At 48.3% G+C, this 26,554-nt stretch overlaps 1 protein-coding gene across 3 annotated transcripts; it reads right to left on the bottom strand.

The window, feature by feature from the left end:
- Window positions 1-386: 386 nt before the first annotated feature.
- Window positions 387-15,361, bottom strand: TICAM1 (TIR domain containing adaptor molecule 1). Of its 3 annotated transcripts, XM_070464924.1 has the most exons (3): window positions 15,248-15,361; window positions 12,494-12,541; window positions 387-3,140 (listed from the first exon to the last, which is right to left on the bottom strand). In XM_070464924.1, exon 3 carries the CDS (start codon window positions 2,994-2,996, stop codon window positions 690-692), a length of 2,307 nt encoding a protein of 768 aa, XP_070321025.1. In that variant the 5' UTR covers window positions 2,997-3,140; window positions 12,494-12,541; window positions 15,248-15,361; the 3' UTR covers window positions 387-689. The 3 variants fall into 3 exon arrangements, with proteins under 3 accessions (XP_070321025.1, XP_070321026.1, XP_070321027.1); XM_070464925.1 differs by lacking the exon at window positions 12,494-12,541; XM_070464926.1 differs by lacking the exon at window positions 15,248-15,361 and having other exon boundaries at window positions 12,494-12,931.
- Window positions 15,362-26,554: the final 11,193 nt, after the last annotated feature.

The following is a 26,554-nucleotide window of genomic DNA, read 5'->3' as shown; positions in this document are numbered from 1 at the left end:
AAATGTATTCTCAATATGTTTTCTCTGCACCTTCTCTAGCATTAGAACCAACACTTTTGGCAAAGCACATGGCCCATGAGAAGATTATATTTCCCAGCTTCCCTTGCAGCTGGGGATGGCCCATGCGACTACATCCTGAGGAATGAAGTAAAACCAAATTTTCAGCTCCTGTTCCTTTTATGGCAATAGTAGCCACCTACTCTGTTTTTTGTTTTGCTTTTAGCCACACAGCATGGCATGTGGGATCTGTTTGCTGAAAAGATATGGAACCCACGCCCCCTGCATTGGAAGCAGAGAGTCTTAACCACTGGACCACCAGGGAAGTCCCACTAGCCACGTTTTTATCTGGACAAATGGCAAGGAGCAGGCCTTCCTGAGTACAATGGTGCTATCAAAGCATTCAATAAATATTTATTACAATTGAAACACCATACCCATACCCCCAGCTCATTCTCCCCATCACCACCATCTAGAGAGGGGAAGAGAGAGAATTTGTAAATTCACATCCAGTTCTGGCCACCTCCAGGGCCAGAAAGTCATGGGGCCCATTTTGCCCTATTTCCTGAGATGGAAGTTTCCCCCCCGCAGTGTCCTGAAAGTAGCAAAGGACCCCATGTTCCACCGCCTTCTAGAGATGGGAGGGGGGGTGGTGGTGGTCAAAGCCAAGGTCATCAGGTCCAGTCACTAGGTCATTCCGTTTCCTGCGTCTTGTCCTCGGGTGCCTGGGTCCCTCTCTGATTCCACATGTGGTTGTTGACCCCCAGCTGGACCATCTGTGCATGGTGTATGATGAGGGGCTGGAGCCCAGGGCTCTGAGAGTGCGCAGGTGGTGCCTGTGGGAAGTCTGGGGTCTGTGAGAAGGCCGGTGGGGGTTGTGGCAAGGCCGGCGGGGGCTGCGGAAAGGTAGGCGGAGGTTGCGGAAAGGTCGGCGGAGGTTGCGGAAAGGTCGGCGGGGGCTGCGGGAAGATCGGTGGGGGCGTGCCCCCCAGCCAAGGAGGTAGGGGCGGCGGCTGATGACCCGGCAGGGTGGGAAAGGGTGATGGTGGGGTTCCCAGGGACCCCTGTCCCCCAAAGGGCAGCTGAGTCCCAAATGGCATGTAGTTCGCCAAAGCAACCCGGAGCTTCTCCACCTGCGTCTGGTAGGCCAGGTAGCTGTGGACGTAAGCCGAGTACTCCGCGCCCCACGCCGCTGCCTGCTGCCGCTCACTTTCCAGCTGCTGGCTCTGTTCCCGTAGTGCCCGGGCATCCTGGTCCTTCCTCCACTTGGCCTTGCGGGCCCGCAGCATCTGGGGCTTGAAGGTGTTGGTCACCTTCCTGGCGAATATCTTGGAGTGCTCGTCCAGCCACACCAGGCCGGTAAGCAGGCTAGATGTGCTGGGGCTGAGCTGGGCCAGGGAACTCTCCAGGGGCAGGAAGGGGATCACGCAGTCCTGCCATCCGTGGCGCGTGAGGCTGCGCATCAGAGACTGGTTCGTCTGATGCTGGCTCAGGCGGCAGTCGAAGTTGGAGGTGAGCAGCAGGATGATGAAGGCCGAGTGGTCTAGGGCGTCCTGCAGGCAGTGCAGCTCACCACGCCCTGGCACCTGGAAATCCTCGCAGAACGTGGCCCCATCGCGCACGCCCAGTGCCTCCAGCCTCTCGCGCACGCGCAGTGCGATGTGCTCATCCGCACTCGCGTGGAGCACCACAAAGTTGTAGAATTTTTGCTCGGACGACTCCAGCTCCGCAGGAGAGGGCTCTGGGTTCCAGACGGTCGGGTGAGCCTTAGGAGAGGTCGGGTGAGCCTTAGGAGAGGTCGAGTGAGCCTTAGGAGGGGTCGAGTGAGCCTTAGGAGTGGTCGGGTGAGACTTAGGAGAGGTCGGGTGAGACTTAGGAGAGGTCGATGGAGAAGGAAAGGGAGACATCGATGGGGAAGGAAAGGACGGGGATGTTTGGGGCATGGAAGGAGTCGGTGGGCGTGGCTGAGCCGACAGGTAAGCGGTGTCTTCCTCTGAAAGTTGGACTGGCGTCTGATCTGTGACTAGACAGGTGTTTTTGGAAGGTGAAGGGAGAGATTTGGGGGCTGCTGGCATATCTGTACACTCCACCGGATAGTGGGCGCTGATTTCCGGCACTTCTGGAAGGTCGTGCGGGCTGGCGGGGCAGGCATCCGTGGTCACCTCGGGAAGCCCGGGGACTGGGCTGCTTGGCCGCACCGGGGAGCCGGCAGCCTCCACCGATGGGGGCCAGCTCATCTCCTCCGGTTCCTGGCAACCCAAAGGGGTGGGCTCGGGCACCACGCTGGCCTGGGGATGGTCACACAGCTTGCTGAGCCCATGGGGATTGTGGTGCACGCTGAGGAGGGCCATGGTGGGCGACTGACTGATTTCCAAGTTGCTGGCCAGGGAGGCCGGGCTGCCAGTGGATCTCAGGGAACACGCTCTGCTCCAGCCCGAAAGATGCTCTATGGGCCGCGGGTCGCTCCGCGCCCGGGCAGGTGAGGCCGAGGAGGGCGGGAGGCAGCCCAGATAGGAGCTGGAGCGCAGTGTTTGGACTCCTCCCAGATCCTCAAGGACGTCCCACCCGCACCGGTCCCGGGCCTCTTCCTGGAGCTCCCCCAGCTGGAGGTCGTCCCTGGAGCTGAAAGCGCGGAGGGCTGCCCGGTAGGCCTCCTCCCGCATAGGCGCGGGACACAGCTTCTCCTCGGCGAGAAGGTGGTACACCCTGGCAACAGCCCAGGACAGGTCTGCGGGCTCCTCTGGGGCCTCGGTGCTGTCCACACCAGCCCACTGGCGGGCCACCAGTTGGGCCACCGCATCCGCCTTCAGCGCCTCCAAGGAGATCCTGGCCTCGGTCTCCTGGCCCAGCTTCAGGAGCACCATGGCGTGCAGGAGGTACGCCCCCCGGCAGCCGGGCCTCAGAGTCTTCAGTTTGTGCTTAAGATACAAGAGCTTGTCCTGACCCGCGGCGCCTAGAATGTCAAAGGCGGCAGAGAGCGAAGGGCCCTCGCAGGCCATGGGCTCAGGTGGGCGTGGCCTCCAGCGGCTGCGGGAGAAGCACTGGATGATGAAGTCATGTTCCGCACGCCGCCCCGCTGCGCTGCAGGCCCGGTGTCTCCACCCTGCTCACGGGTACCAGGCCCCCTGGGGACCAGAGCAGACCTGTGAAGCAGAAAGACATGCTTATCACCAGAAAGGGGGCTCTGAGAGGCAGTCCAGACGTCACCACCCCCACCCACCACCGCCAATGCCGCCGAAACCTAGCAGACCCGGACTGCCCTGATGGTCCAGTGGTTCCGAAACTGCCTTCCAATGCAGGGGATGTGGGTTTGATCCCTGATCGGGGAACTAAGATTCCATCTGCAGCAGAGCTACTGAGCCCAGGCTCTGAAGCCCAAGTGCCACAATTGGAAAGTCTGCAGGCAATAATACTGGAGTGGGTAGCCATTCCCAGGAGGACCGTATGGAGAAGGAAATGGCTACCCACTCCAGTATCTTTGCCTGGAGAATCCCACCGACAGAGGAGCCTGGTGGGCTACTGTCCATGAAGTCAAAAAGGGTCGACACGACTGAGCAACTAACGTTTTTTCCATTCACAGAGGAAAAAGGTAAGCCAGAGAAGTGAAGTCATTTGCCCCAAGTCACAGTCAATGAGAGATCTGGGGTTTGTTTGTTTAGTTGTTTGTTTGACTTTTTGTCACATGGCATGGGAGATTTTAGTTCCCCAGCCAGGGATGGAAACTGCACCCCCTAGGTGAAAGCACCCAGTCTTAACTGTTGAACTGCCAGGGAAATCCCAGAGCTGGGATTTGAACCCCAGTTGTCTGGTTCCAGAGGCTGGGGCTAATGTGCTTAACCACAAGACTACACTGCCTAGTAGGCTGCTAATAAGCCTACTTATGGAAGTGTTTCAGGGAGTGAGTAGCGTTAACATATGGAAAACTCTGAGTCCCATGAATGGAAGCCAGCAGGTGCTCAGTACATGTCACTCAGGAAGGGTCAGTCTCCTCGGTGACCCCAGTGACCCCACATCCTGGTATTCACAGTCTGGGGTGGTCCTTCCAATGTGGTCCTAGAGTTCTGTGAGATTGATAGAATATGGCAGAAGTGATGAGGCGTCACTTGTGACATTAGGTTATGAAAGCCACTGGCTTGGGATTTCCCTGGCAATCCAGTGGTTAAGATTCTGCATTTCCATTGCAGGGGGTGTGAGTTCAATCCCTAGTTGGGGAACTAAGATCTCACATGCCATATGGTACAGCCAAAATAAATATAATTTAAAAAAAATAAATAAAAGACACTGGCTTCCTTCTTAGTCACTCTGTCACTCTGTCAGGGGTAAATCACGATGTAAGGGGCCCACCTGGGGAGGAACTGAGGCTTCTCACCACCAGCCACATGGGGGTGGCGATCTCAGAATCCAGCCCCAGTTGAGTCTTCAGATGATGCAGCCAGGAAGACAGCCAGACTGCAAGTTCATCAGAGACCTAGAGACAGAAGCATCCAGCTCATCTGACCCCCAGATTCCTAATATTCAGAAACTGTGTGAGATAATAAATGTTGTGTTAGGAAGCCACAAAGTTCTGGGGTAATTTGTTATGTAGCAATAGCTAACTGATACATGTTTCATTATTACTATGAAGCTAATCATGACAGAGGGTCAGGTCTATGACTAACACTGCTGCCAAGCCCTTTGGAGGCTCTTTTCTCTTCTCTCCATTTCTTGAAAAGTGCCCAGTTGGCTCCCACCACAGGCTCTTTGCACACACCATTCCCTCTGCTTGGAGCACCAAGACCTTTGCCTGGGTGACCCAAATCTCATCCTCAGCCCCCAGGTACAATGACACCACCTCAGGGAGCCCTCCGTGACCACCCTGGTTCTCTATCCCAGTCTGTCTTCTCCATGTCCCCACACAACAGAATTGGCCACCAGGTGACCTTTTCCTGTGTGTTAAACCTTTTACATTTTCTGCCTGCCTCCCAACCACTCAGTTGGTAAAGAATCTGCCTGCAATGCAGGAGACCCCAGTTCAATTCCTGGGTCAGGAATATCCGCTGGAAAAGGGATAGGCTACCCACTCCAATATTCTTGGGCTTCCCTATGGCTCAGCTGGTAAAGAATCTACCCGCAATGCGGGAGACCTGGGTTCGATCCTGGAGAAGGATTCGAACCCCAACCTGGGTTGGGAAGATCCCCTGGAGAAGGGAAAGGCTACCCACTCCAGTATTCTGGCCTAGAGAATTCCATGGACGTCCATGGGGTCACAGAGTCTGACTCGACTGAGTGAGTCTCACTTTCACTTTCACTTCCCAACCAACAGAATCATCAGAGGGTGAGGGGTTGTGGAATCATGGAGAAGGTCCTAATAAATACTTGTTGAATGAATGAATCAGTGAATATATGACACTGACACCTTCCAACACTGTTGATAAGAAAACAGGCACAGGACTTCCCCGGTGGCACAGTGGTTAAGAATCTGCCTGTCAGTGCAGGGGGCTTCTCTGGTAGCTCAGCTGGTAAAGAATCTGCTTGCAAGGCAGGAGACCCTGGTTCAATTCCTAGGTCGGGAAGATCCTCTGCAGAAGAGATAGGCTACCCACTCCAGTATTCTCTGAGCCTCCAGTATTCCTGGTGGCTCAGATGGTAAAGAATCTACCTGCAATGCAGGAGATCTCCAGGAGAAAGGCAAGGCAACCCACTCCATTATTCTTGTCTGGAGAATCCCCATGGATAGAGGAGCCTGGTGGGCTACAGTCCATGGGGTCGAAAGGAGTCGGACACAACTGAGTGAATAAGCACAGCAAAGCACAGCCAGTGCAGGAGACACATGTTCAATCTTTGGCCCGTGAAGATCCCACATGCCTCAGAGCAATTAAGCCCTTGGCTGCAACTACTGAAGCCTGAGTGCCCAGAGCCTGTGCTTCACAAGAGAAGCCACCTCACTGACTAACCCTGACACCACAACTAGAGGACACCCCCGTGCGGCAACAGAGACCCAGTACAACCAAAAATAAATAAAAGAAAACAGGCAGGGGCTTCACTGGTGGCTCAGTGGTAAAGAATCTGCCTGTCAATGCAAGAGACACTGGTTCTATCCCTGGTCCCAGATGATCCCACATGCTGTGGAGCACATAAGCCCATGCATCACAGCTACTGAGCCTGTGCCCCGGGCCTCGGAGCTGCAGACAGTGGGCCCATGTGCTGCAACCACTGACGCCCGAGCACTCTGGAGCCCAGACTCCGCAACGAGAGAAGCGCTGCAACGAGAAGCCTGCGCACAGCAGCTGAAGAGTAGCCCCCACCTTCCACAGCCAGAGAAAGTCCATGCAACAATGAAGACTCAGCACAACCAAAAATAAAACTAGATAAAGCAATTAAAAAAAAAAAGAAAAGAAAAGAAAACAGGCAAAGAGGGACTTTCCTCATGGTCCAATGGTTAGGACTCAGTGCTTCCACTTGCTGGGGAGCATGGGTTTGATCCCTGGTCAGGGAACTAAGGGCTTCCCAGGTGGCACTAGTGATAAAGAACCCACCTGCAATGCAGGAGACGCAGGAGACCTGGGTTTGATCTCTGGGTCGGGAAGATCCCCTGGAGGAGAGCATAACAACCCACTCCAGTATTCTTGCCTGGAGAACCCCAGGGACAGAGGAGTCTGGCGGGCTACAGTCCATGGGGGTCACAAAGAGTCAGACACAATGGAAGCAACTTAGCACAGCACAGCACAGGGAACTAAGATCCCATAAGCCACATGGTGTGGGGAAAAAAAAAAAAGCAGGCACAGAGAGAAGGTTTCTCCCAAGGGCACAGAACAAGACACCATGAAAAGTGTCCCAAACCCCCAATTTTAAGTCCCCAGGTGCTCAAGGTATATCACATTCAGACCTGTAAAAATGCACAGCCTCACTTCCAGTCCAGGGGGCTAAGAACACTTTCTTTGCCCCTCAACTATGCCTACTGCCTGTTCCACCCTGGTGCCCACGATGAGAACCCCCCCAAGAGCCCAAAACCAGTGCATCTCCACCATGGACAACTCTATCCCCCCAGGGGACACTTGGAAACATCTGGGGGACAGTTCTGGTTGTCACAACTGCATTGAAGGAGGCTTCTGGCATTGGGTGGGTGGGTGCCAGGGATGCAGTTCAACATCCCACAGCGCCTAGGACAACTCCCCTGTCCCGGAGAGAATGACCCAGCCCTAGATGCTAAAAAGCCCTGACGTGGAGAATCCCTGATCTGGATCAGGAGCTGATTCATCCATCAACCCCCTTGACTGACAAATCACAGACGTCACTGTATAAATGACTCAGCATTTTTTTTTTTTTTTTGCAAATTCATTTTGAGCAAATGTCATAGGGCCAAGGACAAAGGTCAATGATTCCAGGAAAGCCAGGCACAGAGCAGAGACAGCCAGAGGGTGGAGGGTTGAGGGAGATGTGACTGGGCGGAGTGGGCAGAGGAGAAGTTGGCAAGAAGGGGCAGAGGGTGAGGCGGTGTTGGGGGAAACCCACGAGGAGGTGAGCAGTGTCTAGTTGTTTTTGAAAATTGAAGTGGCCTGACATGTTGAAATGATTATGGGGATGGAGAAATAACAGAGATCCCAAAAAAATGGAGCTGACTTCCTAGTGGGGGGGACAAGTGGTCAACAGAGACATGAGTGAAATTCACGGTATATCACATTTAGACTGTATAAATGCCACTGAAAAACAAGGAGGGGAGGAGGGTCATGGTCTCCAAGAATTAAGGGGTGGGTGTGTGCAGTTTTGTTTTGTTTTTAATATTTATTTATTTGGCTGCACCAGGTCTTAGTTGTGGTACACAGGATCTTTAGTTGTGGCATATGGGATCTACTTCCCTGACCTGGGACCCCTGCATTGGAAACACAGAGTCTTAGCAAGTGGAGCACAAGGGAAGTCCGTGTGCAGTTTTAAACAACATGGTTTAGGAAGGTCTTGATGAGAAGAGAGATTTCAACAGGACACGAACATGGGGAGAAAGTCACCCATCGAACATCTAAGGGAAGAGAGATTCAGGCAGAGGGAACAGCCTGTGCAAAGGCCCTGGGGCTGGACTCTGTCTGGTGTGTTTGAGGAGCATCGAGGAGGCCCGTGTAGCTGCAGCAGAGTGAGCAGGGAGGAGAGAGGGAGGAGGGGAGGGCAGGGAGGGGATGGGCAGGGAGGGGAGGGCAGGGAGGGGAGGGCAGGGAGGGGATGGGCAGGGAGGGGAGGGCAGGGAGGGATGGGCAGGGAGGGGATGGGCAGGGAGGGGAGGGCAGGGAGGGGAGGGCAGGGAGGGGATGGGCAGGGAGGGGAGGGCAGGGAGGGATGGGCAGGGAGGGGATGGGTAGGGAGGGGAGGGCAGGGAGGGGATGGGCAGGGAGGGATGGGCAGGGAGGGGAGGGCAGGGAGGGGATGGGCAGGGAGGGATGGGCAGGGAGGGACGGGCAGGTCATGCAGGGTCTTGTGGACCTGGGGGTGTGGGGGAGAGGGCACTTGGGCTTTAACTCGAAAACCTAGAACCACCTCAACCTGTCTAAATGCGGTGGCCTTGCCTCATGCGTATTGCCAAGAAGGCAAATGGGCTCAGCAGGACCACATTTGCTCACATTTCAAGCAAGCCATTGTGCCATCCACAGATTAAAAACTGTACACATATTTATTGCAAGTAATAAAGGAAGTCTGTGAAGAGGAGGAAAGTATACATAGATAACATTCATTCATTCATTCAAGAGGTAATTTTCCAGCATTTGCCATGTATTGGACACTACTGATCATATCAGGACAGAATGAAGAATAAAAAAGGAATACTCTTCCCTCTTGGAGCTGACAATCCAGTCCAATTTATAAACTGTACATAAAATACTATTATTATATATAATATATGACAAAAGCAAAGTGACAAAACCACTTCTGTCCACTAGACTGAAGGTCAACATTTCAGTGCTTCATTCGTCAATAGAAAAGGGATTTCCCTGGTAGTCCAGTGGCTAAGACTCCAAGCTCTCAATACAGGGGCCCAGGTTCAATCCCTGGTCAGGGAACTAGATCCCACATGCTGCAACTAAGACCCAGCACGACCAAATAAATAATATATAAAGAAATATTTTTTTAAAAAGTAGAGTCATAACTATAAAAAGGAGAGCAAGTATTGCTTATGTGCTTCCTTGGTTTCTGAATTATTTTTCTATAAAGACTAAATATGAGCCATATATTACTGCAAAGAGTTCCTTTTTTCCATAAATGTTTTTACTTCTGTTAAAAGCAAATATATGGCAATATATGGCAACAAAGTAGGTATATGTATATAAAAAATGCATGCTCAGTTGTGTCCAAATCTTTGTGACCCCATGGATTGTAGCCCGCCAGGCTCCTCTGTCCATGGGATTTTCCAGGCAAGAATACTGGAGTGGGTTGTCATTTCCTTCTCCAGGGGATCTTCCAGATCCAGGGATCAAACCTGGGCCTTCTGCATTGGCAGACAGATTCTTTACCACTGAGTCACCTGGGAAGCCGTATATATACACATTATATACAAACAAGTGTATTTCTTTGGCCACACATGTGGGATCCCACAGGTGGGATCTTAGTTTCCCCAACCAGGGAGCAAACCTGCACCCCCTGCAGTGGAGGCACAGAGTCTTAACCATCGGACCACTAGGTCCTAGTATATTATATTTCTTAATTGCCACACTGTCCTTCCTGCTGTCCTTCAAACTTGCCAGACACGGTCCTATCTCAGGGCCTTTGCACTGGCTGCTCCTCTGCCTGGAACACTGTTTCCCTTGTGTATCCCCACAGCTCACTCCCTGTCCTCCATCAGATTTTTGGTCAAGCTTGCTTGTACACATGATGACACTGTGTACAACTGCCTAGGACAAGGGTCACAAAGCCCAGCCCACAGGCTGTTTTAGTGGAGCTGTCCTGGAACACAAGCATGCTCACTCATTGACCTGAGGCCCAAGGCTGCTTTCAGCTGAGTAGCTGCCACAGAGACCATGTAGCCCCGATAGATAACAATAGATGCTCTCATCCTTTCCAGAAAAAGTCTGCCAACACCTGGGCTACAAAAGAGGTACATGATCTTTCTTTTTCCATTCCATGGAGGGGCAAACTTAGATTGCACAGTTAGGGATGGGCAGAACAGTGCTATGACATTAGTGTTTCCAATCCTAAAACCAAAATGCCTGTCACTGGAGCCCATGTGGGCTTCCCAGGTGGTGCTAGTGATAAAGAACCTGCCTGTCAATGCCAGAGGCATAAGAGACGCGGGTTCATTCCCTGGGTCAGAAAGATCCCCTGGAGAAGGAAATGACAACCCACTCCAGTATTCTTGCCTGGAGAATCCTATGGACAGAGGAGCCTGGTGGGCTATAGTCCATAGGATCAAAAAGAGCTGAATATGACTGAAACACACACTAGCCCATATAATTATCATGGAGCGTAACTGGTTGGGGTTTTTTTGGTTTGTTTCGGCTGTGCCATGCAGCATTCAGAATCTTAGTTTCCTGACCAAGCACTGAATCCTTGCTCCCTGCGTTGGAAGCAGAGAGTCTTAACCACTGGACCACCAGGGAATCCTAACTGGCTGTCATTAATTGAATTGGGTCCCCCTCCCCCAGTTTAGATGTTAAAACTCTAACCCCTAGGACCTCAGGACGTTACTACAGTGGAGATGGGAACTTTAGAGAGGTAATCAAGTTAAAATGATTCCCACCCAGGAATCAAACCTAGGTCTCCTGCATCTCTTGCATTGCAGGTGGATTCTTTACCACTGAGCCACTTGGGAAGCCCAATCCGATAAGACTGGTGTCCTTATAAAATGGGATTAGGACACAAACACCCTTGAGAACAGAGGATCTCTTGAGGACATGGAGAGAGAAGACAGCCATTTGCAAGCCAAGGAGAGAGGCCTCAGGGGGAACTAGCCCTGCCTACACCTTCATCTGGGACTTCCAGCTTCCAGACCATGAGAGTATAAATTTCTGGTGTTTAAGCCCCACACCTGAGGGACTTTGTGATGGCAGTCCCAGCTCTGTGTGGCTACTGAGCACAGGAAATGTGGCTACAAGTTGCTGGGGAGAAAGTAAATACTACATTTTATTCAATTTTAATTCATTAAAATGGAAAAGTTGGGCAGTGTGAAGAAAGAAAAAATTTCACCCCGTTAAACCCAACTTTGTTTCAGTAGGCTCAGATTTCACTTAAACTATATACATATATGCAAAAAAGAGAGTTTGAATCGAGACCTGAAAAAATACATAGTAGATCTTGAAGAATTAGTACAAGAATGGGACTTCCGTGGTGGTTCAGTGATCAAGACTCTGTGCTCCCAATGCAGAGGGCCCAGGTTTGGTCCCTGGTGAGGGAACTGATGTCCTAAGACCCAGTGCAGCCAAATAAATAAATAATAAATATTGGGGGGGGGGGAGAATTAGTATGAGAAAAGGTATGTAAGCAGCACAGGTAGACTGGAAGCCAGGCTGCCTGAATCTAAACCCATTAACCCTGTGGTCTCCAAAGAGTATCACCAGAGATTCCAGCTTCCATGGACCTGGTTACATGGCCTGAGAAACAGACTTATCTAGTTATCATTAAAATAGCCCGTGAAATGAGCTCATGGCCAGAGTAGTCCTGGAGGAAAGTGGAAGACAGACAAGTCGCCATAATGCAGGCACAAGTGAGCAGTAAGAAAAAGGCAAAGTATATCCTTTCTCCTACCTCTGATGTGAGCTCACCATCATCAACAAAACGGAATTAAAAAGGACAACAATCTCACTTTCAGATGGGACCACAAGTCAGCCAAAACTTATTGAAATATCAAAATCACTTGAAGTTTTGACCCTTGGATCAACTTTATTTCCACCTCTCAGTGGCTCCTAGAAACAGCTATGTGTGTAGTAACTTAAAAAGCAAAAAAATCACAGGGGACTCTATTCAGTACTCTGTAATAATGTATACGGGGACAGAAGCTTAAAAAAAGAAAAAGAGTGGATATATGTATATGTAGAATTGACTCACTTTCTGGTACACCTGAAACTAACACAACATTGTAAATCAACTATACTCCAATAAAAATTAATTTTAAAAAAGATTAAAAAAATCAGACACATGTTGACATGCACCCTCAAATTTTTAATTGATAAAGGGCAACAGCCGATATAGTGTGAAGGATGGGACACGATGGGGGCTGGATATTAAGTTCTATTTCATGCAGTGTTCACTCCGAAAATTCAAGTTCAGGACTTAGGATCTGTGTCCTATTCTGAATTCAGGTTCTATGTCTATAAAATGTTAAAAGGAGGGACTTCCCTGGTGGTCCAGTGGTTAAGACTTCACTTTCCAATGAAGGGTGTACAGGTTCGATCTCGGTTTGGGAGCTAAGATCCCACATAACCTCATGGCCAAAAGACCAAGATGTGAAACAGAAGCCATGTTGTAACACAGTCAATAGACTTAAAATGGTCCACATTAAAAAAAAATCTTAAAATTAATGCTAAAAAGGAAAAATGAAACTTACCAACTCCCGACTACACCAGCAACAGTGTGAGAAGTCAATCTGAAATAGCTGCCAACATTGAACAGAGAAGATTGTGTGTGAAACTCAGATATTTTGGGTTCTCTTGGAATTCGGATGGTCAGCAAGACCGTGCCGGCTGCGCTCGTCTCGGAGCCAAAGGCTGTCCCCTTTTACAGGACACCTTTCTGAAATGAGTCACCTCCAGGGCAACAGAGAGCAGTCAGAGAGAGTGTGCCCTTGGGGCTCAGATCTCAGCTGTATTGCCTCCAGGTTATGATCTTGGACTGATCATATACATGTCAGTGCTTCAGTCTCCACCTCTGTGGGTTGGGTACAAAGATAAGCCCTTCCTACGAGGGCTGCCGTAGGTCTAATCCATGTAGAGATGGTACAGACCAATGCCTAGCACATCCTGACTGCTCCACGAGCCTTCAAGTGCATGATGATTGCCCCACCCTGGCCCCCCGCCCCAGCTGAGGCCCCCGAGCTAGAGGCCCCCGCAGCAGAGGCTCAGGGCTGCGTCTGTGCAAAAGCACACAGCATAGCCAGGTTGAGAACCAGCCAGGCACGACCACTCCTGCTTGCCCTCCCGGCAAATTGCCTAAAATCACACGCTGTTTCTTCTCCATCCCCCTGTCTGCCAGCCTGAGCCCAGACTCAGTGCCCCCTCCCTAGACACTGTCTCCCCCAGCATGTTCCCCATCCACTCAATATGCCCTGCCCAGCAGTCACCCCAGCCTTCAGGAAACCTGGCTTTCCTGATGCCCTACTTTCCATGGCCTCCAGGGCAAAGCCCACCTCACACTTGACAGTGGGCGCCTGGGCGGCCGGGGAGCAGCCACAGGAGTGGGGAACCTGGCTCTTCTGCCATCTGCCAGCTTGTAGGAGCCTGTTTTTCAGCCTCAGTTTCCTTGTGTGTAAAACCAGCAGGAAAGTGGCCCTTGTCACGTGTGAGAGTTTAGAGTAACAATATAATAAAGCATTCCTTGGTGGTCCAGTGGCTAGGACTATGCACTCCCAATGCAGGGAGCCCGGGTTCGATCCCTTGTCAGGGAACTGGATTCCACACGCAGCAACCAGGATTTTTGCTTGCTGCAACTAAAGATCCTGCATGCTGCCACCAAGACCCAACATCCCGGCTGCCTCAACTAAGAGCTGGTACAGTCAAATAAATATTTTTTTAAGGAAAGAAATTTTTTTTAAAAAGTTCCCAAGAGATATGAAAGTTAAAACATAACCAGACTATCTCTGGAAAATGTGTAGGAGACTCAAGGGGCATTTATTCAATAAGTGTTTCTTGAGCACCTGCTAGATGCCAGGCATTCTGCAAAGCAAAAGCCAACCCTGAGAGTTAAGACTCCTTCAAAAACAGCCTGTTAACCAGGGGTAAAGGGAGGCACAGAGAGGCTGAGTGACTTGCCCAGGATCACACAGGTAGAAAGTAAAGAGGCAGGAATTTAAACCAGACAGCCTGGCTACAGGGTCCTTGCCTTTATTCACTGCGGGCATTAGTTGCTAAGTCCTATCCAACCTTTGTGACCCCGTGGACTGTAGCCCACCAGACTCCTCTGTCCATGGGATTCTCCAGGCAAGAATACTGGAGTGGGTTGCCGCCATTCCCTTCTCCAGGGGAACTTCTGGATCCAGGGATCAAACCCGCATCTCCTGCATTGCAGGCTGATGCTTTACCATCTGAGCCATCAGAATAAAGCCCCCTTTATTCACTGAGCACCTACTATGTGCAGTCCCCTTCCCACGCCTGGATCTGAAGAATTATCAAGCCTGTCCACTAAAGAAGGGATCAGATACCTGCCCTCTGCACTTAGCACACACACGGGTCACAGTTTCTGCCCACTGTGGTTCCATGAGGACACTATTTGGCCCCTACTGTGTGCCCAATGTACTGAACAGTGTCTACTGGCACACAGCAGGTGCTCCATAAATGTTTGTTGAAGGATGAATGAATGGCCCTAATTCAGAGGAGGACACAGAAGCCAGGGCAGGCTCTGGAGCCTGGGGCTTCCACCAATCTTCCCCCAAACTCTAGAACCCACACCTCAGCCTGCCCAGGTCACAGGGGGTGCCCCTCCCCCAAACCCCTGCTCAGCCACAAGGAGAGGGTAGGAGTACAGTTGCCAGGAAGAAGGTCTGGGGCCAGCCAGGCCCTGAGTGGTGCCAGCAGCCACAACTGAGCTGACCTGGATCCAATCCTGAGCCAGTACCAACGACCCCCATACCCCACAGGAAGGTCTAGGGAATGAGGAGCTGATCATTCCCGGATTCATTCTGAATGGGATGGAACCAATCTGATGGATGAGACCCACTGAAAGAAGTGCACTGTGCCGTGGGAAGGGGGAAGGGGTCCCCGAAGCCCTTGGGAAAAGTGGGGATTCAGTGCCCTGGAGGAGAGGGCAGTGGGAGTGGCGATCACGGGGCAGGAGGAACCCGGGCTGGGGCAGAGAGAGCGCCCCGTTTGGAGGAGGAGGAGGAAAGGGGTATTGGGAGGGAAACAGAGCCCGCTGGGGAGGACTCCGGCTGTTGAGGAAGAGCTGGGGGGATGAGGACTTGGGCGAGGGATGGGAGCTGCAGCGTTGGGGCGGGCGACCTGAACATGCATCGCAAGGACGTCCGAAGTTCCCAGTGGGGGCAGCTGGCCTTGACCCGTGGCGAGGGTTGCAGGGTGCCAGGCCCCCTACCCCTGCAGGCCTGCGGGGGTCTCCCGTCCCCCCAGGCCCTCGCCCCCTCCTCACCTACCTGGGGTCGCGGGGGCAACCGGCCACACCGCTCGCGTCCTCGGGGCGGAGGTTGGTGGCCGGACGGCCTGGTGGCGCCCGCCTGTAGCCCCAGGCGCACGGCCGCCGCCCGCCCCTTCCGCGTCCGGCGAGGAGGGAGGAACCGGGTGAGATCACGCTTTCCCGGCGGGACCGGGAAAGTCCCTGAGGCGCCCCAGCGAAGTTCTCTGCCCCGCCGGCTGCCACGTAGCCCGCGTTTGGGGACCTCTGGGGGGCCCGGGCGCGGGAGACCACCACGGGGCTCCACAGGGACAAAAACCCTGTCCGCGGGGACCCACAGTCTAGTGAGAAAGAACAATTTAGTGCATCTCAATGGGTAATTAATGTTTTCCAGGAAATGAACAAAAGGGATGGGATAATTAGGGGCGGGGGTGAGGGTGGGAATCATGGCCACCCTGGAGTGCTTTGGGACGCTTTTGTGGTTGGAAGAGGGACAGACAGCATGATAGTCATGTATGTATATGTGTGTGTGTGTGTGTGTGTGTGTGTGTGTGTGTGTGTATTCTTTTTTTTTTTTTTTGGCCGAGTCACCCAGCGGGATCTTGAACCTGTCAATGAGTCGGAACCAGAGGACCACCAGGGAATTTGCAAGGCAAATGTGAAGTTTTAAAATTCACCGGGAGCAGAACTAACTAAAGCTTGTAACCAAAAACAAATAACAAAAAAAGTAATAAAAAATACATATAAAATTAAATTCACAGGGGTCCTAACCTTTTGGAAGGTCCTAGATGCAGGACTTACATATCTATCTGGCACAGTTAAACCACAGTGCTCAGAGCCCACCGTGCTCAGAGGGACCCGTGAAAATGTTTTAATTTCTTTTAAAATCAGAAAGAGAAAAAAATGAATATAATCTAGCTTAGATTACATGTGTCTTTAAACCAACAAAGTTGTAAAATGTAATTTTTTTTAAATGGAGGAAGGTGCCTACAAAAGCCATAAATAATACCTTCTACTGGGCCCCTTTGTCACCTGGAATCTCTCATCAAAATACCATTTGTTATTAAAAACAAACTTCTGGTTACCCAAAGGAAAAGGGGTGTGGGTGGGGTTAATCAGGAATTAGGATTAATAGATAGGTTCATGAGTGCTAAGTCACTTCAGTTGTGTCCGATTGTTTGAACCTATGGACTGTAGCCTGCCAGCTATAGCCCGCCAGGCTCTTCTGTCCATGGGATTCCCCAGGCAGAAATGCTGGAGTGGGTTGCCTTGCCCTCGAGGGGATCTTCCCAACCAGTTAATATGGTTCTACTGTAGAGCACAGAGAATTATGTTCAATATCCTGTAATAACCTATAATGGAAGAGAATCTGAAAAATATATGTATTTTTTTCAGGTGTATATGCTATACACCTGAAGCTAACACAACATTGTAAATCAACTATACTTCAATTTGAGTCTCTTGGACAGCAAGGAGATCAAACCAGTCCATCTTAAAGGAAATCAACTCTGAATACTCATTGGAAGGACTGATGCTAAAGCTGAAGCTCCAATACTTTGACCACTGATGTGAAGAGTCGACTCATTGGAAAAGACCCTGATGCTGGGAAAGACTGAGGGCAGGAGGAGAAGGGGACAACAGAGGATGAGATGGTTAGACAGCATCACCGACTCAATGGACATGAGTCTAAGCAAACTCCAGGAGATAGCGAAGGACAGGGAAGCCTGGTGTGCCACAATCCATGGGGTCTCAAAGAGTCAGACACAACTTGGTGACTGAGCAACAACACTTTGATTTTAAAAGTACCATTTGTTAGATTCATCAGATCCATACAGGAGGTTACAACAAAGTCCGTGATGTTGGAATATATTTTTTTAACTTTCTATTTTATATGGAGTGGATTAACTCCATATAAAATATTAAATATTAAATCCATATTAAATCCATATAGTGGATTAACTATGTTATGATAGTTTCAGGTGGACAGCAAAGGGACTCAGCCATATATATGAAACATATTTATTAAAATACTTTTTTTTAAATACAGCTTAGTGATTCATCCTTGAATGAATGGATAAACAAAATGGGGTCTACCCACACAATGAGGTGTTATTCAACCTTAAAAAGGAAGGAAATTCTGACACAGGCTACAACGATGTGAATGAACATTGAAGATATTGTGCTCAGTGAGATCAACTAGAGAGGGAAGGATGAATATTGTGTGATTCCACTCAGGGTCCCTAGGGGGGTCAGATTCATAGAAACAGAAAGTAAGTAGTAGGTGCCACCAGCAGGGAGATGGGGAGTCAGTGTTTCGTGGGGACTGAGTTTCAGTTTGGGAAGATGAGAAAGTCCAGGAGATGGATGCTGGGGATGGTTTCACAACAAAGTGAAAGTACTTATTGTCACTGAGCTTTGCACTTAAAAATGGTTAAAAGGTGGCGGTCCAGTGGTTAAGACTCCTTGCTTCCACTGGAGGGGGTGTGGCTTTGATCCCCAGTCTAGGAACTAAGATCCCACATGTTACATGGTGCCAGCAAAACAAAAAAAAAAAACCAAAGGGAAAAGAAAAAAGGCTAAAAGGTAAGTTTCATGTTTACTATATTTCACCACAATAAAAAATTGCTTTCAAACACTTGCAAAGCAATAACTTCTAAAAGACTTCTGAAATAGAGCAATACCCAAGCAAACAAACAGAACTTAAGGGTCCACCTCTGTGTGTATCACCACATTAACAAGATCTCATCACTCCAGTGATTTCTCAATAGTAACAAGGGTCAACTGTATTTTGAGCCACCTGGGGCAATGTGACCTGATGCAAAAATGCCTGTGGTTTTCTACTTGAGACGAAGCCACAAGAACTTCATTCATAATTGAGGAAATGGTAAATATCAGTTAGAGTCAGTGAGAATAAAGATATGAGATTTTCCCCCCTCATTGATACATTGGACACCCTGAATTTTATCATTAGATCTCCCAAGCAGTGCATGGATTCCAGGCCAAAGTTCACTGAAAGGTTCTTGGGAGAGAGATGAAATTATCTAGATGCTAAGTCCCACTCTGTCGGCCTGCCCCCCGACCCCCACAATGCCTCACTTATTCCTAGCCTCCTGAGAGGGAGAAATTTTATTGAACCCATACTGTGTGCTAGGCATGTCTAGGCTCTGGGGACACCTTGGGGTCGGGGGGCGGGGGAAGAAATGGTCCATGCTCTCGGGGCCTCCCGAACTGGACAGGGAGAAGGCATCAAACCCATCTTCCCACACCTCTCCCCACACCCCCACACCCACTTTTTGGAGCATCCATTACGTGGCTGTTCCCACACCAAACACATCTTGGTGGTCATCTGATCCATGTCTTAAAACAACCGTTCCTGCTGGTTTATTGTTGTTCAGTCACTCAGTCTTCAACTCACTTTGGTCTGTCTTTGCTGTTTATCCAAATTGGCCAGAAGTCAGCAAAGTTTTTCCTGTGAAGGACCAGAGAGTAAAATACTGTCTGTCTTACGGCCCATAGTGTCTTTATTACAACTATCTGATGCTGCCATTCCTTGTAACCCCAAAGCAGTCACAGGTGATATGTCAATAAATGAGTGTGGCTGTGTGTCAATAAAACTTTATTTACAAAACCAGTCAGTGGGCTGGACAGTGATAGTAGTTTGCTGACCCTGGACATCGATGGTGTCAATATTTCGCTTTATTCTGGGTGACTATGGGCTTCCCAGGTGGAGCTGGTTGAAAGAACCCACCTATCAAAGTAGGAGAGGCAGGAGACTTGGATTTGATTCCTGGGTCGGGAAGATTCCCTGGAGTGGGAAATGACAACCCACTGCAGTATTCTTGCCTGGAGAATCTACTGGACAGAGGAGCCTGGCAGACTGTGGTCCATAGGGTTGCAAAGAGTCGGACACAACTGAGGCAACTTGGCACGCAGGCACTGGTGACTATGTCTCCAACATTTTTCTAAGCCAGTGTATGTAACCCAGACTTTTTTATTTTGGCCAAACCATGCAGCTTGGGGAAACCTAGCTCCCTGACCAGGGATCAAAATCATTCCCCCTGCAGTAGAAGCATGGAGACCTAACCACTGGACTACAAGGGAAGTCCCCAAACTTTGTGCTTTTAAAGTGTCTTGTGGTCTCATTAAGCATTGCTGTATCAGAGTTTGTTGAGTCCCCTGTCATTATTAAGGGCTTTCCGAGGTGGCTCAGTGGTAAAGATTCTGCCTGCCAATGCAGGAAATGCGGGTTTCATCCTTGGGTAGGGAAGTTCCCTAGAGAAGGAAATGGCAACCCAGTATCTAGCCCAGTACCCTTGCCTGGAGAACCTCATGAACAGAGGAGCCTGGAGGGCTCCAGGCCATCGGGTCGCAAAGAGTCAGACATGACTGAGCACGACAGCAGCAGCTGTTATTGGACAAGCTGGTTGCTGCCAATATTCCCCCCAAACAGGCAGGGACACCTTATGGTTATGAACACAGAGCAGGGGAGGTGGAGGGGGAGTCTGAGTGAGTGCTGGGTTCAAATCCTTATTCTGATACTTACCAGCTATGAGATGCGGCCATGGGCGAGTCCTCTGAGCAGTGCCTCAGTTTCCTTCCCTTGTAGCATAGCCGTGGTAACAGCACCTGCTTCATTGGATGGATGAAAGGAGTAGGTGACTGGCTTCCCTGAGGGTCCAGTGGTTCCATGCTCCCACCACAAGGGGGCACAGGTTTGCTCTCTGGTCAGGGCCAAAAGAGCTGAGCTCTTTCAAATCCTAAAAGATGATGCTGTGAAAGTGCTGCACTCAATACGCCAGCAAATTTGGAAAACTCAGCAGTGGTCACAGGACTGGAAAAGGTCAGTTTTCATTCCAATCCCAAAGAAAGGCAATGCCAAAGAATGCTCAAACTACCGCACAATTGCACTCATCTCACACGCTAGTAAAGTAATGCTCAAAATTCTCCAAGGCTTCAACAATACCATGAAATTCCAGATGTTCAACCTGGTTTTAGAAAAGTCAGAGGAACCAGAGATCAAATTGCCATCTGTTGTATGATCGAAAAAGCAAGCAAGTTCCAGAAAAACATCTATTTCTGCTCTATTGATTATGTCAAAATGTCTGACCGTGTGGATCACAACAAACTGTGGAGAATCCTGAAAAAGATGGGAATACTACACCACCTGACCTGCCTCTTGAGAAATCTGTATGCAGGTCAGGAAGCAACAGTTAGAATTGGACATGGAACAACAGACTGGTTCCAAATTGGGAAAGGAGTATGTAAAGGCTGTATATTGTCACCCTGCTTATTTAACTTATATGCAGAGTAGATAATGAGAAACACTGGGCTGGATGAAGCACAAGCTGGAATCAGGATTGCTGGGAGAAATATCAATAACCTCAGATATGCAGATGACACCACCCTTACGGCAGAAAGTGAAGAAGAACTGAAGAGACTCTTGATGAAAGTGAAAGAGGAGAGTGAAAAAGTTGGCTTAAAGCTCAACACTCAGAAAACTAAGATCAAGGCATCTGGTCCCATCACTTCATGGCAAACAGATGGGGAAACAGTGGAAACAGTGTCAGACTTTATTTTTCTGGGCTCCAAAATCACTGCAGATGGTGACCACAGCCATGAAATTAAAAGATGCTTGCTCCTTGGAAGAAAAGCTGTGACCAACCTAGATAGCATATTAAAAAGCAGAGACATTACTTTGCCAACAAAATTCCATCTAGTCAAGGCTATGGTTTTTCCAGTGGTCATGTATGGATGTGGGAGTTGGACTATAAAGAAAGCTGAGCACCTAAGAATTGATGCTTTTGAACTGTGGTGTTGGAGAAGTCTCTTGAGAGTCCCTTGGACTGCAAGGAGATCCAACCAGTCCATCCTAAAGGAGATCAGTCCTGAGTGTTCATTGGAAGGACTGATGTTGAAGCTAAAACTCCAATACTTTGGCCACCTAATGCGAAGGGCTGACTCATTTGACAAGACCCTGATACTGGGAAATATTGAAGGCGGGAGGAGAAGGGGATGACAGAGGATGATATGGTTGGATGGCGTCACTGACTCAATGGACATGAGTTTGGGTAAACTCCAGGAGTTGGTGATGGACAAGGAAGCCTGGCAGTGCTGCAGTCCATGGGGTCGCAAAAAGCTGGACACAAATGAGCAACTGAACTGAACTGAATTGGGGTAAAAAAAAAAAAAAAAAAAGGACTAGGTGACTTCATTGAAAGGGTTTCTAAGAGTTTCTAGGGTAACTGCAAAGAACAGGAACTTCTGGATCTTTTCAGACATGGAGAAGAAATACTCTCACTCTTACTAAACACTGCCAGAGATTTTTTTTTGTCCAAAAGAGTAGCCCTGTTTGCACTCCCCCAGGAAGTGAAGCGGAGGGCTTACTTCCCACATCTCCACCACCATGCCACTTTCTCTTTCTTAATTTGTATTGACGTGTAATTCATAAGCACTGAAGTCTATAAAGCTTAAAGGGACAGCTCAGTGGGTTTGGGGGCATGTACACACTCTTTCCGACCCAGAGATAAAATCTGGGTTCTTCTACATTTGCAGCCAGATTCTTTACCATCTGAGCCACCAGGGAAGCCCTTCATATTTCACACACTCCCTGTAACCAACTTCCTTACTGAGATATATTAGAGGTGATTCCAACCGCTACAAGTCTCCGAGGTCCCCTTCTTTGTCCCTACCCACAGGACAACCACCCGCCTGGTTTCTCTCATCATGGTTTTAGTTTTGATTTTGAAACTTCATCAAAAGAGAACCAGTTTGTGGGTGCATTTGCATCTGCCTTCTTTCCCTCAGCATCATGCCTGTGAGTTTCAACCACGTCCTTATGAATATCAGTAATTCATTCTTATTCCCATCTTTACGTACTGGGAGAAACAGTTAAGTCTAAGCAATAAGATGGTACAGGAAGAAGGCCAGTATGGTGGTCTCAAGCAGGTTGGCAAGCTATTCCTGTAAAGGGTTAGGTAGTAAGCCTTTTCAGTTTTGCAGTATACAGGAGGTCACTGTTGTGCAATTTTGCTTTAAAAATGTACAGATTCTTAGCTTGTGAGTCATGCCAACAGACAAATTCTTTGGATAGTATTGGCCCTCAGGATGGTTTGCAGACTTTTACTCTAAATCATTTTACCACACTGCCTGACACACAGCAAGTATTCATTTCTAAGAGTTGACAGGCAAATTTTCCATGGCATCTAATTTTGAATTTATTTTTATGTGTCCTTTTCTTACTACTATCCCACAATGTTTAATCTTTTGTTTTTTTATTTTTGAAAAATAATTGACATACAACACAGCATTAAGCTTAGGCGTACAACATAACGATTTGATGTATGTATATACTGGGCTTCCCTGGTGGATCAGATGGTAGCGAATCTGCCTGAAGTGCCAGAGACCGAGGTTTGATCCCAGGGTCGGGAAGATACCCTGGAGAAAGAAATGGCTACCCACTTCAGTATTTTTGCCTGGAGAATTCCATGGCCGGAGGAGCCTGGCGGGCTACAGTTCATGGGGTCACAAAGAGTTGGACAAGACTGAGTGGCTAACACACAATATATTAACAATATATTGTGAAAAGACCACAATATGTCTAGGTAACATCTATCACCTCACATAAACATTTTTCTTTTCTTGTGATGAGACCGACTCTCAGCAACTTTCAAATACACAATGAAATATTGTTTTATTAATGTAATTTTATTTATTGATTTTTGGCTGCACTGGGTCTCCTTTGCTGCTCAGGCTTTTCTCTCTTTGTGGCGAGCAGGGGCTACCTGTAGTTGCGGCGCGCGAGCTCCTCATTGTTGCAGAGCATGGGCTCTAGGGTGTCTGGGCTTCAGTATTTGCAGCTCGAGGGCTCCAGAGCACAGGCTCAGCAGTTGTGGCACGTGGACTTAGCTGCTCCCCAGCACGTGGGATCTTCCTGGATCAGGGATCGAACCCATGGCTCCTGCATTGGCAGGCAGATTCTTTACCACTGAGCCACCAGGGAAGCCCCTGATGTGAATCAAATAAGTCTTTATTGAATTTGTTACAACAATGCTTCTGTTTTCTGCTTCGGCTTTTTTTGGCCACAAGGCACGTGGGATCTTAGCTCCTCAACCAGGGATCAAACCTGCACCTCCAGGGTTGCAAGATGAAGGTCTGAAACACTGGACCACCAGGGAGGTCCTGACCTTAGGATCTTTAAGTACACCACTCCACGGAATCTTTGCACAGAACTGCACTGAGCAGGTTATCAATGAAACTGAGGGCTACTAATCCCAAAACCAGACAAAGATGCCACAAAAAAAAGAAAACTACAGGCCAATATCACTGATGAACATAGATGCAAAAATCCTTAACAAAATTCTAGCAAACAGAATCCAACAACATATTAAAAAAAATCATACACCAGGACCAAGTGGGCTTTAACCCAGGAATGCAAGGATTCTTTAATATCTGCAAATCAATCAATGTAATACACCACATTAACAAATTGAAAGATAAAAACCATATGATTATCTCAATAGATGCAGAAAAAGCCTTTGACAAAATTCAACATCCATTTATGATTAAAACTCTCCAGAAAGCAGGAATAGAAGGAACATACCTCAACATAATAAAAGCTATATATGACAAACCCACAGCAAGCATCACCCTCAATGGTGAAAAATTGAAAGCATTTCCCCTAAAATCAGGAACAAGACAAGGGTGCCCACTCTCACCACTACTATTCAACATAGTTTTGGAAGTGTTGGCCACAGCAATCAGGGCAGAAGAAGAAGTAAAAGGAATCCAGATAGGAAAAGAAGAAGTGAAACTCTCTCTGTTTGCAGATGACATGATCCTCTACATAGAAAACCCTAAAGACTCTACCAGAAAATTACTAGAGCTAATCAATGAATACAGTAAAGTTGCAGGATATAAAATTAACACACAGAAATCTCTTGCATTCCTATACACTAACAATGAGAAAACAGAAAGAGAAATTAAGGAAACAATACCATTCACCATTGCAACAAAAAGAGTAAAATACTTAGGAGTATATCTACCTAAAGAAACAAAAGACCTATACATAGAAAACTATAAAACACTGGTGCAAGAAATCAAAGAGGACACAAACAGATGGAGAAATATACCGTGTTCATGGATTGGAAGAATCAATATTGTCAAAATGGCTATACTACCCAAAGCAATCTATAGATTCAATGCAATCCCTATCAAACTACCAAAGGTATTTTTCACAGAACTAGAACAAATAATTTCACAATTTGTATGGAAATACAAAAAACCTCGAATAGCCAAAGTAATCCTGAGAAAGAAGAATGGAACTGGAGGAATCAATCTGCCTGACTTCAGACTATACTACAAAGCCACAGTCATCAAGACAGTATGGTACTGGCACAAAGACAGAAATATAGATCAATGGAACAGAATAGAAAGCCCAGAGATAAATCCACGAACCCATGGTCACCTTATCTTCGACAAAGGAGGCAAGGATATACAATGGAAAAAAGACAATCTCTTTAACAAGTGGTGCTGGGAAAACTGGTCAACCACCTGTAAAAGAATGAAACTAGAACACTTCCTAACACCATACACAAAAATAAACTCAAAATGGATTAAAGATCTAAATGTAAGACCAGAAACTATCAAACTCCTAGAGGAGAACATAGGCAAAACACTCTCCGACATAAATCACAGCAGGATCCTCTATGACCCACATCCCAGAATTTTAGAAATAAAAGCAAAAATAAACAAATGGGACCTAATGAAACTTAAAAGCTTTTGCACAACAAAGGAAACTATAAGCAAGGTGAAAAGACAGTCCTCAGATTGGGAGAAAATAATAGCAAACGAAGCAACAGACAAAGGATTAATCTCAAAAATATACAAGCAACTCCTCCAGCTCAACTCCAGAAAAATAAATGACCCAATCAAAAAATGGGCCAAAGAACTCAACAGACATTTCTCCAAGGAAGACATACAGATGGCTAACAAACACATGAAAAGATGCTCAACATCACTCATTATCAGAGAAATGCAAATCAAAACCACAATGAGGTACCATTATACGCCAGTCAGGATGGCTGCTATCCAAAAGTCTACAAGCAATAAATGCTGGAGAGGGTGTGGAGAAAAGGGAACCCTCTTACACTGTTGGTGGGAATGCAAATTAGTACAGCCACTATGGAAAACAGTGTGGAGATTTCTTAAAAAGCTGGAAATAGAACTGCCATCTGACCCAGCAATCCCACTTCTGGGCATACACACCAAGGAAACCGGATCTGAAAGAGACATGTGCACCCCAATGTTCATCGCAGCACTGTTTATAATAGCCAGGACATGGAAGCAACCCAGATGCCCATCAGCAGACGAATGGATGAGGAAGCTGTGGTACATATACACCATGGAATATTACTCAGCCATTAAAAAGAATTCATTTGAATCAGTTCTAATGAGATGGATGAAACTGGAGCCCAATATACAGAGCGAAGTAAGCCAGAAAGATAAAGACCATTACAGTATACTAACACATATATATGGAATTTAGAAAGATGGTAACGATAACCCTATATGCAAAACAGAAAAAGAGACTCAGATGTATAGAACAGACTTGTGGACTCTGGGAGAAGGTGAGGGTGGGATGTTTCAAGAGAACAGCATTGAAACATGTATATTATCTAGGGTGAAACAGATAACCAGCCCAGGTTGGGTGCATGAAACAAGTGCTCGGGCCTGGTGCACTGGGAAGACCCAGAGGGATCGGGTGGAGAGGGAGGTGGGAGAGGGGACCGGGATGGGGAATACATGTAAATCCATGGCTAATTCATTTCAATGTATGACAAAAACTACTGCAATGATGTAAAGTAATTAGCCTCCAACTAATAAAAATAAATGGAAAAAAAAATTAAAAAAAGAAAAAAAGAAAAGAAACTGAGGGCTAGAGAGGCAAAAGACCCCACCCAGGGTCACACAGCAGGGACCAAGGAGCTGGCCAGTGGACCCATGTCTCATCACCAAGCTGGAGTCCAGCATGGGCAGCCCAGCACAGGATGCCGAGCCCTTAGGAGCATGTCATAAATAGAATGAGCACAAAGCCCTACCATCACCAACATGGTTGACGGAAGGTGGACCCTTCCCTACCGCGTGCTCCACCTGGTATTGTGTAAAGCTCAATACCAGAGACTTCCTTGGCAGTCCAGTGGTCAAGATGCCACACTCCCAATGCAGGGTGCCTGAGTTCAAGCCCTGGAAGGGGAACTAAGATCCCGCATGCCACACGGCACAGCCTGAAAAAATAAATGAAATGAAATGAAGCGCAAGACCAAAACGGTTT

Source organism: Odocoileus virginianus, chromosome 3 (assembly GCF_023699985.2).
Source record: "Odocoileus virginianus isolate 20LAN1187 ecotype Illinois chromosome 3, Ovbor_1.2, whole genome shotgun sequence".
NCBI classification, from domain to species: Eukaryota; Metazoa; Chordata; class Mammalia; order Artiodactyla; family Cervidae; genus Odocoileus; species Odocoileus virginianus.
Note: the sequence above shows the minus strand (reverse complement) of the source record. Positions and strands in the feature narration are given on the sequence as shown.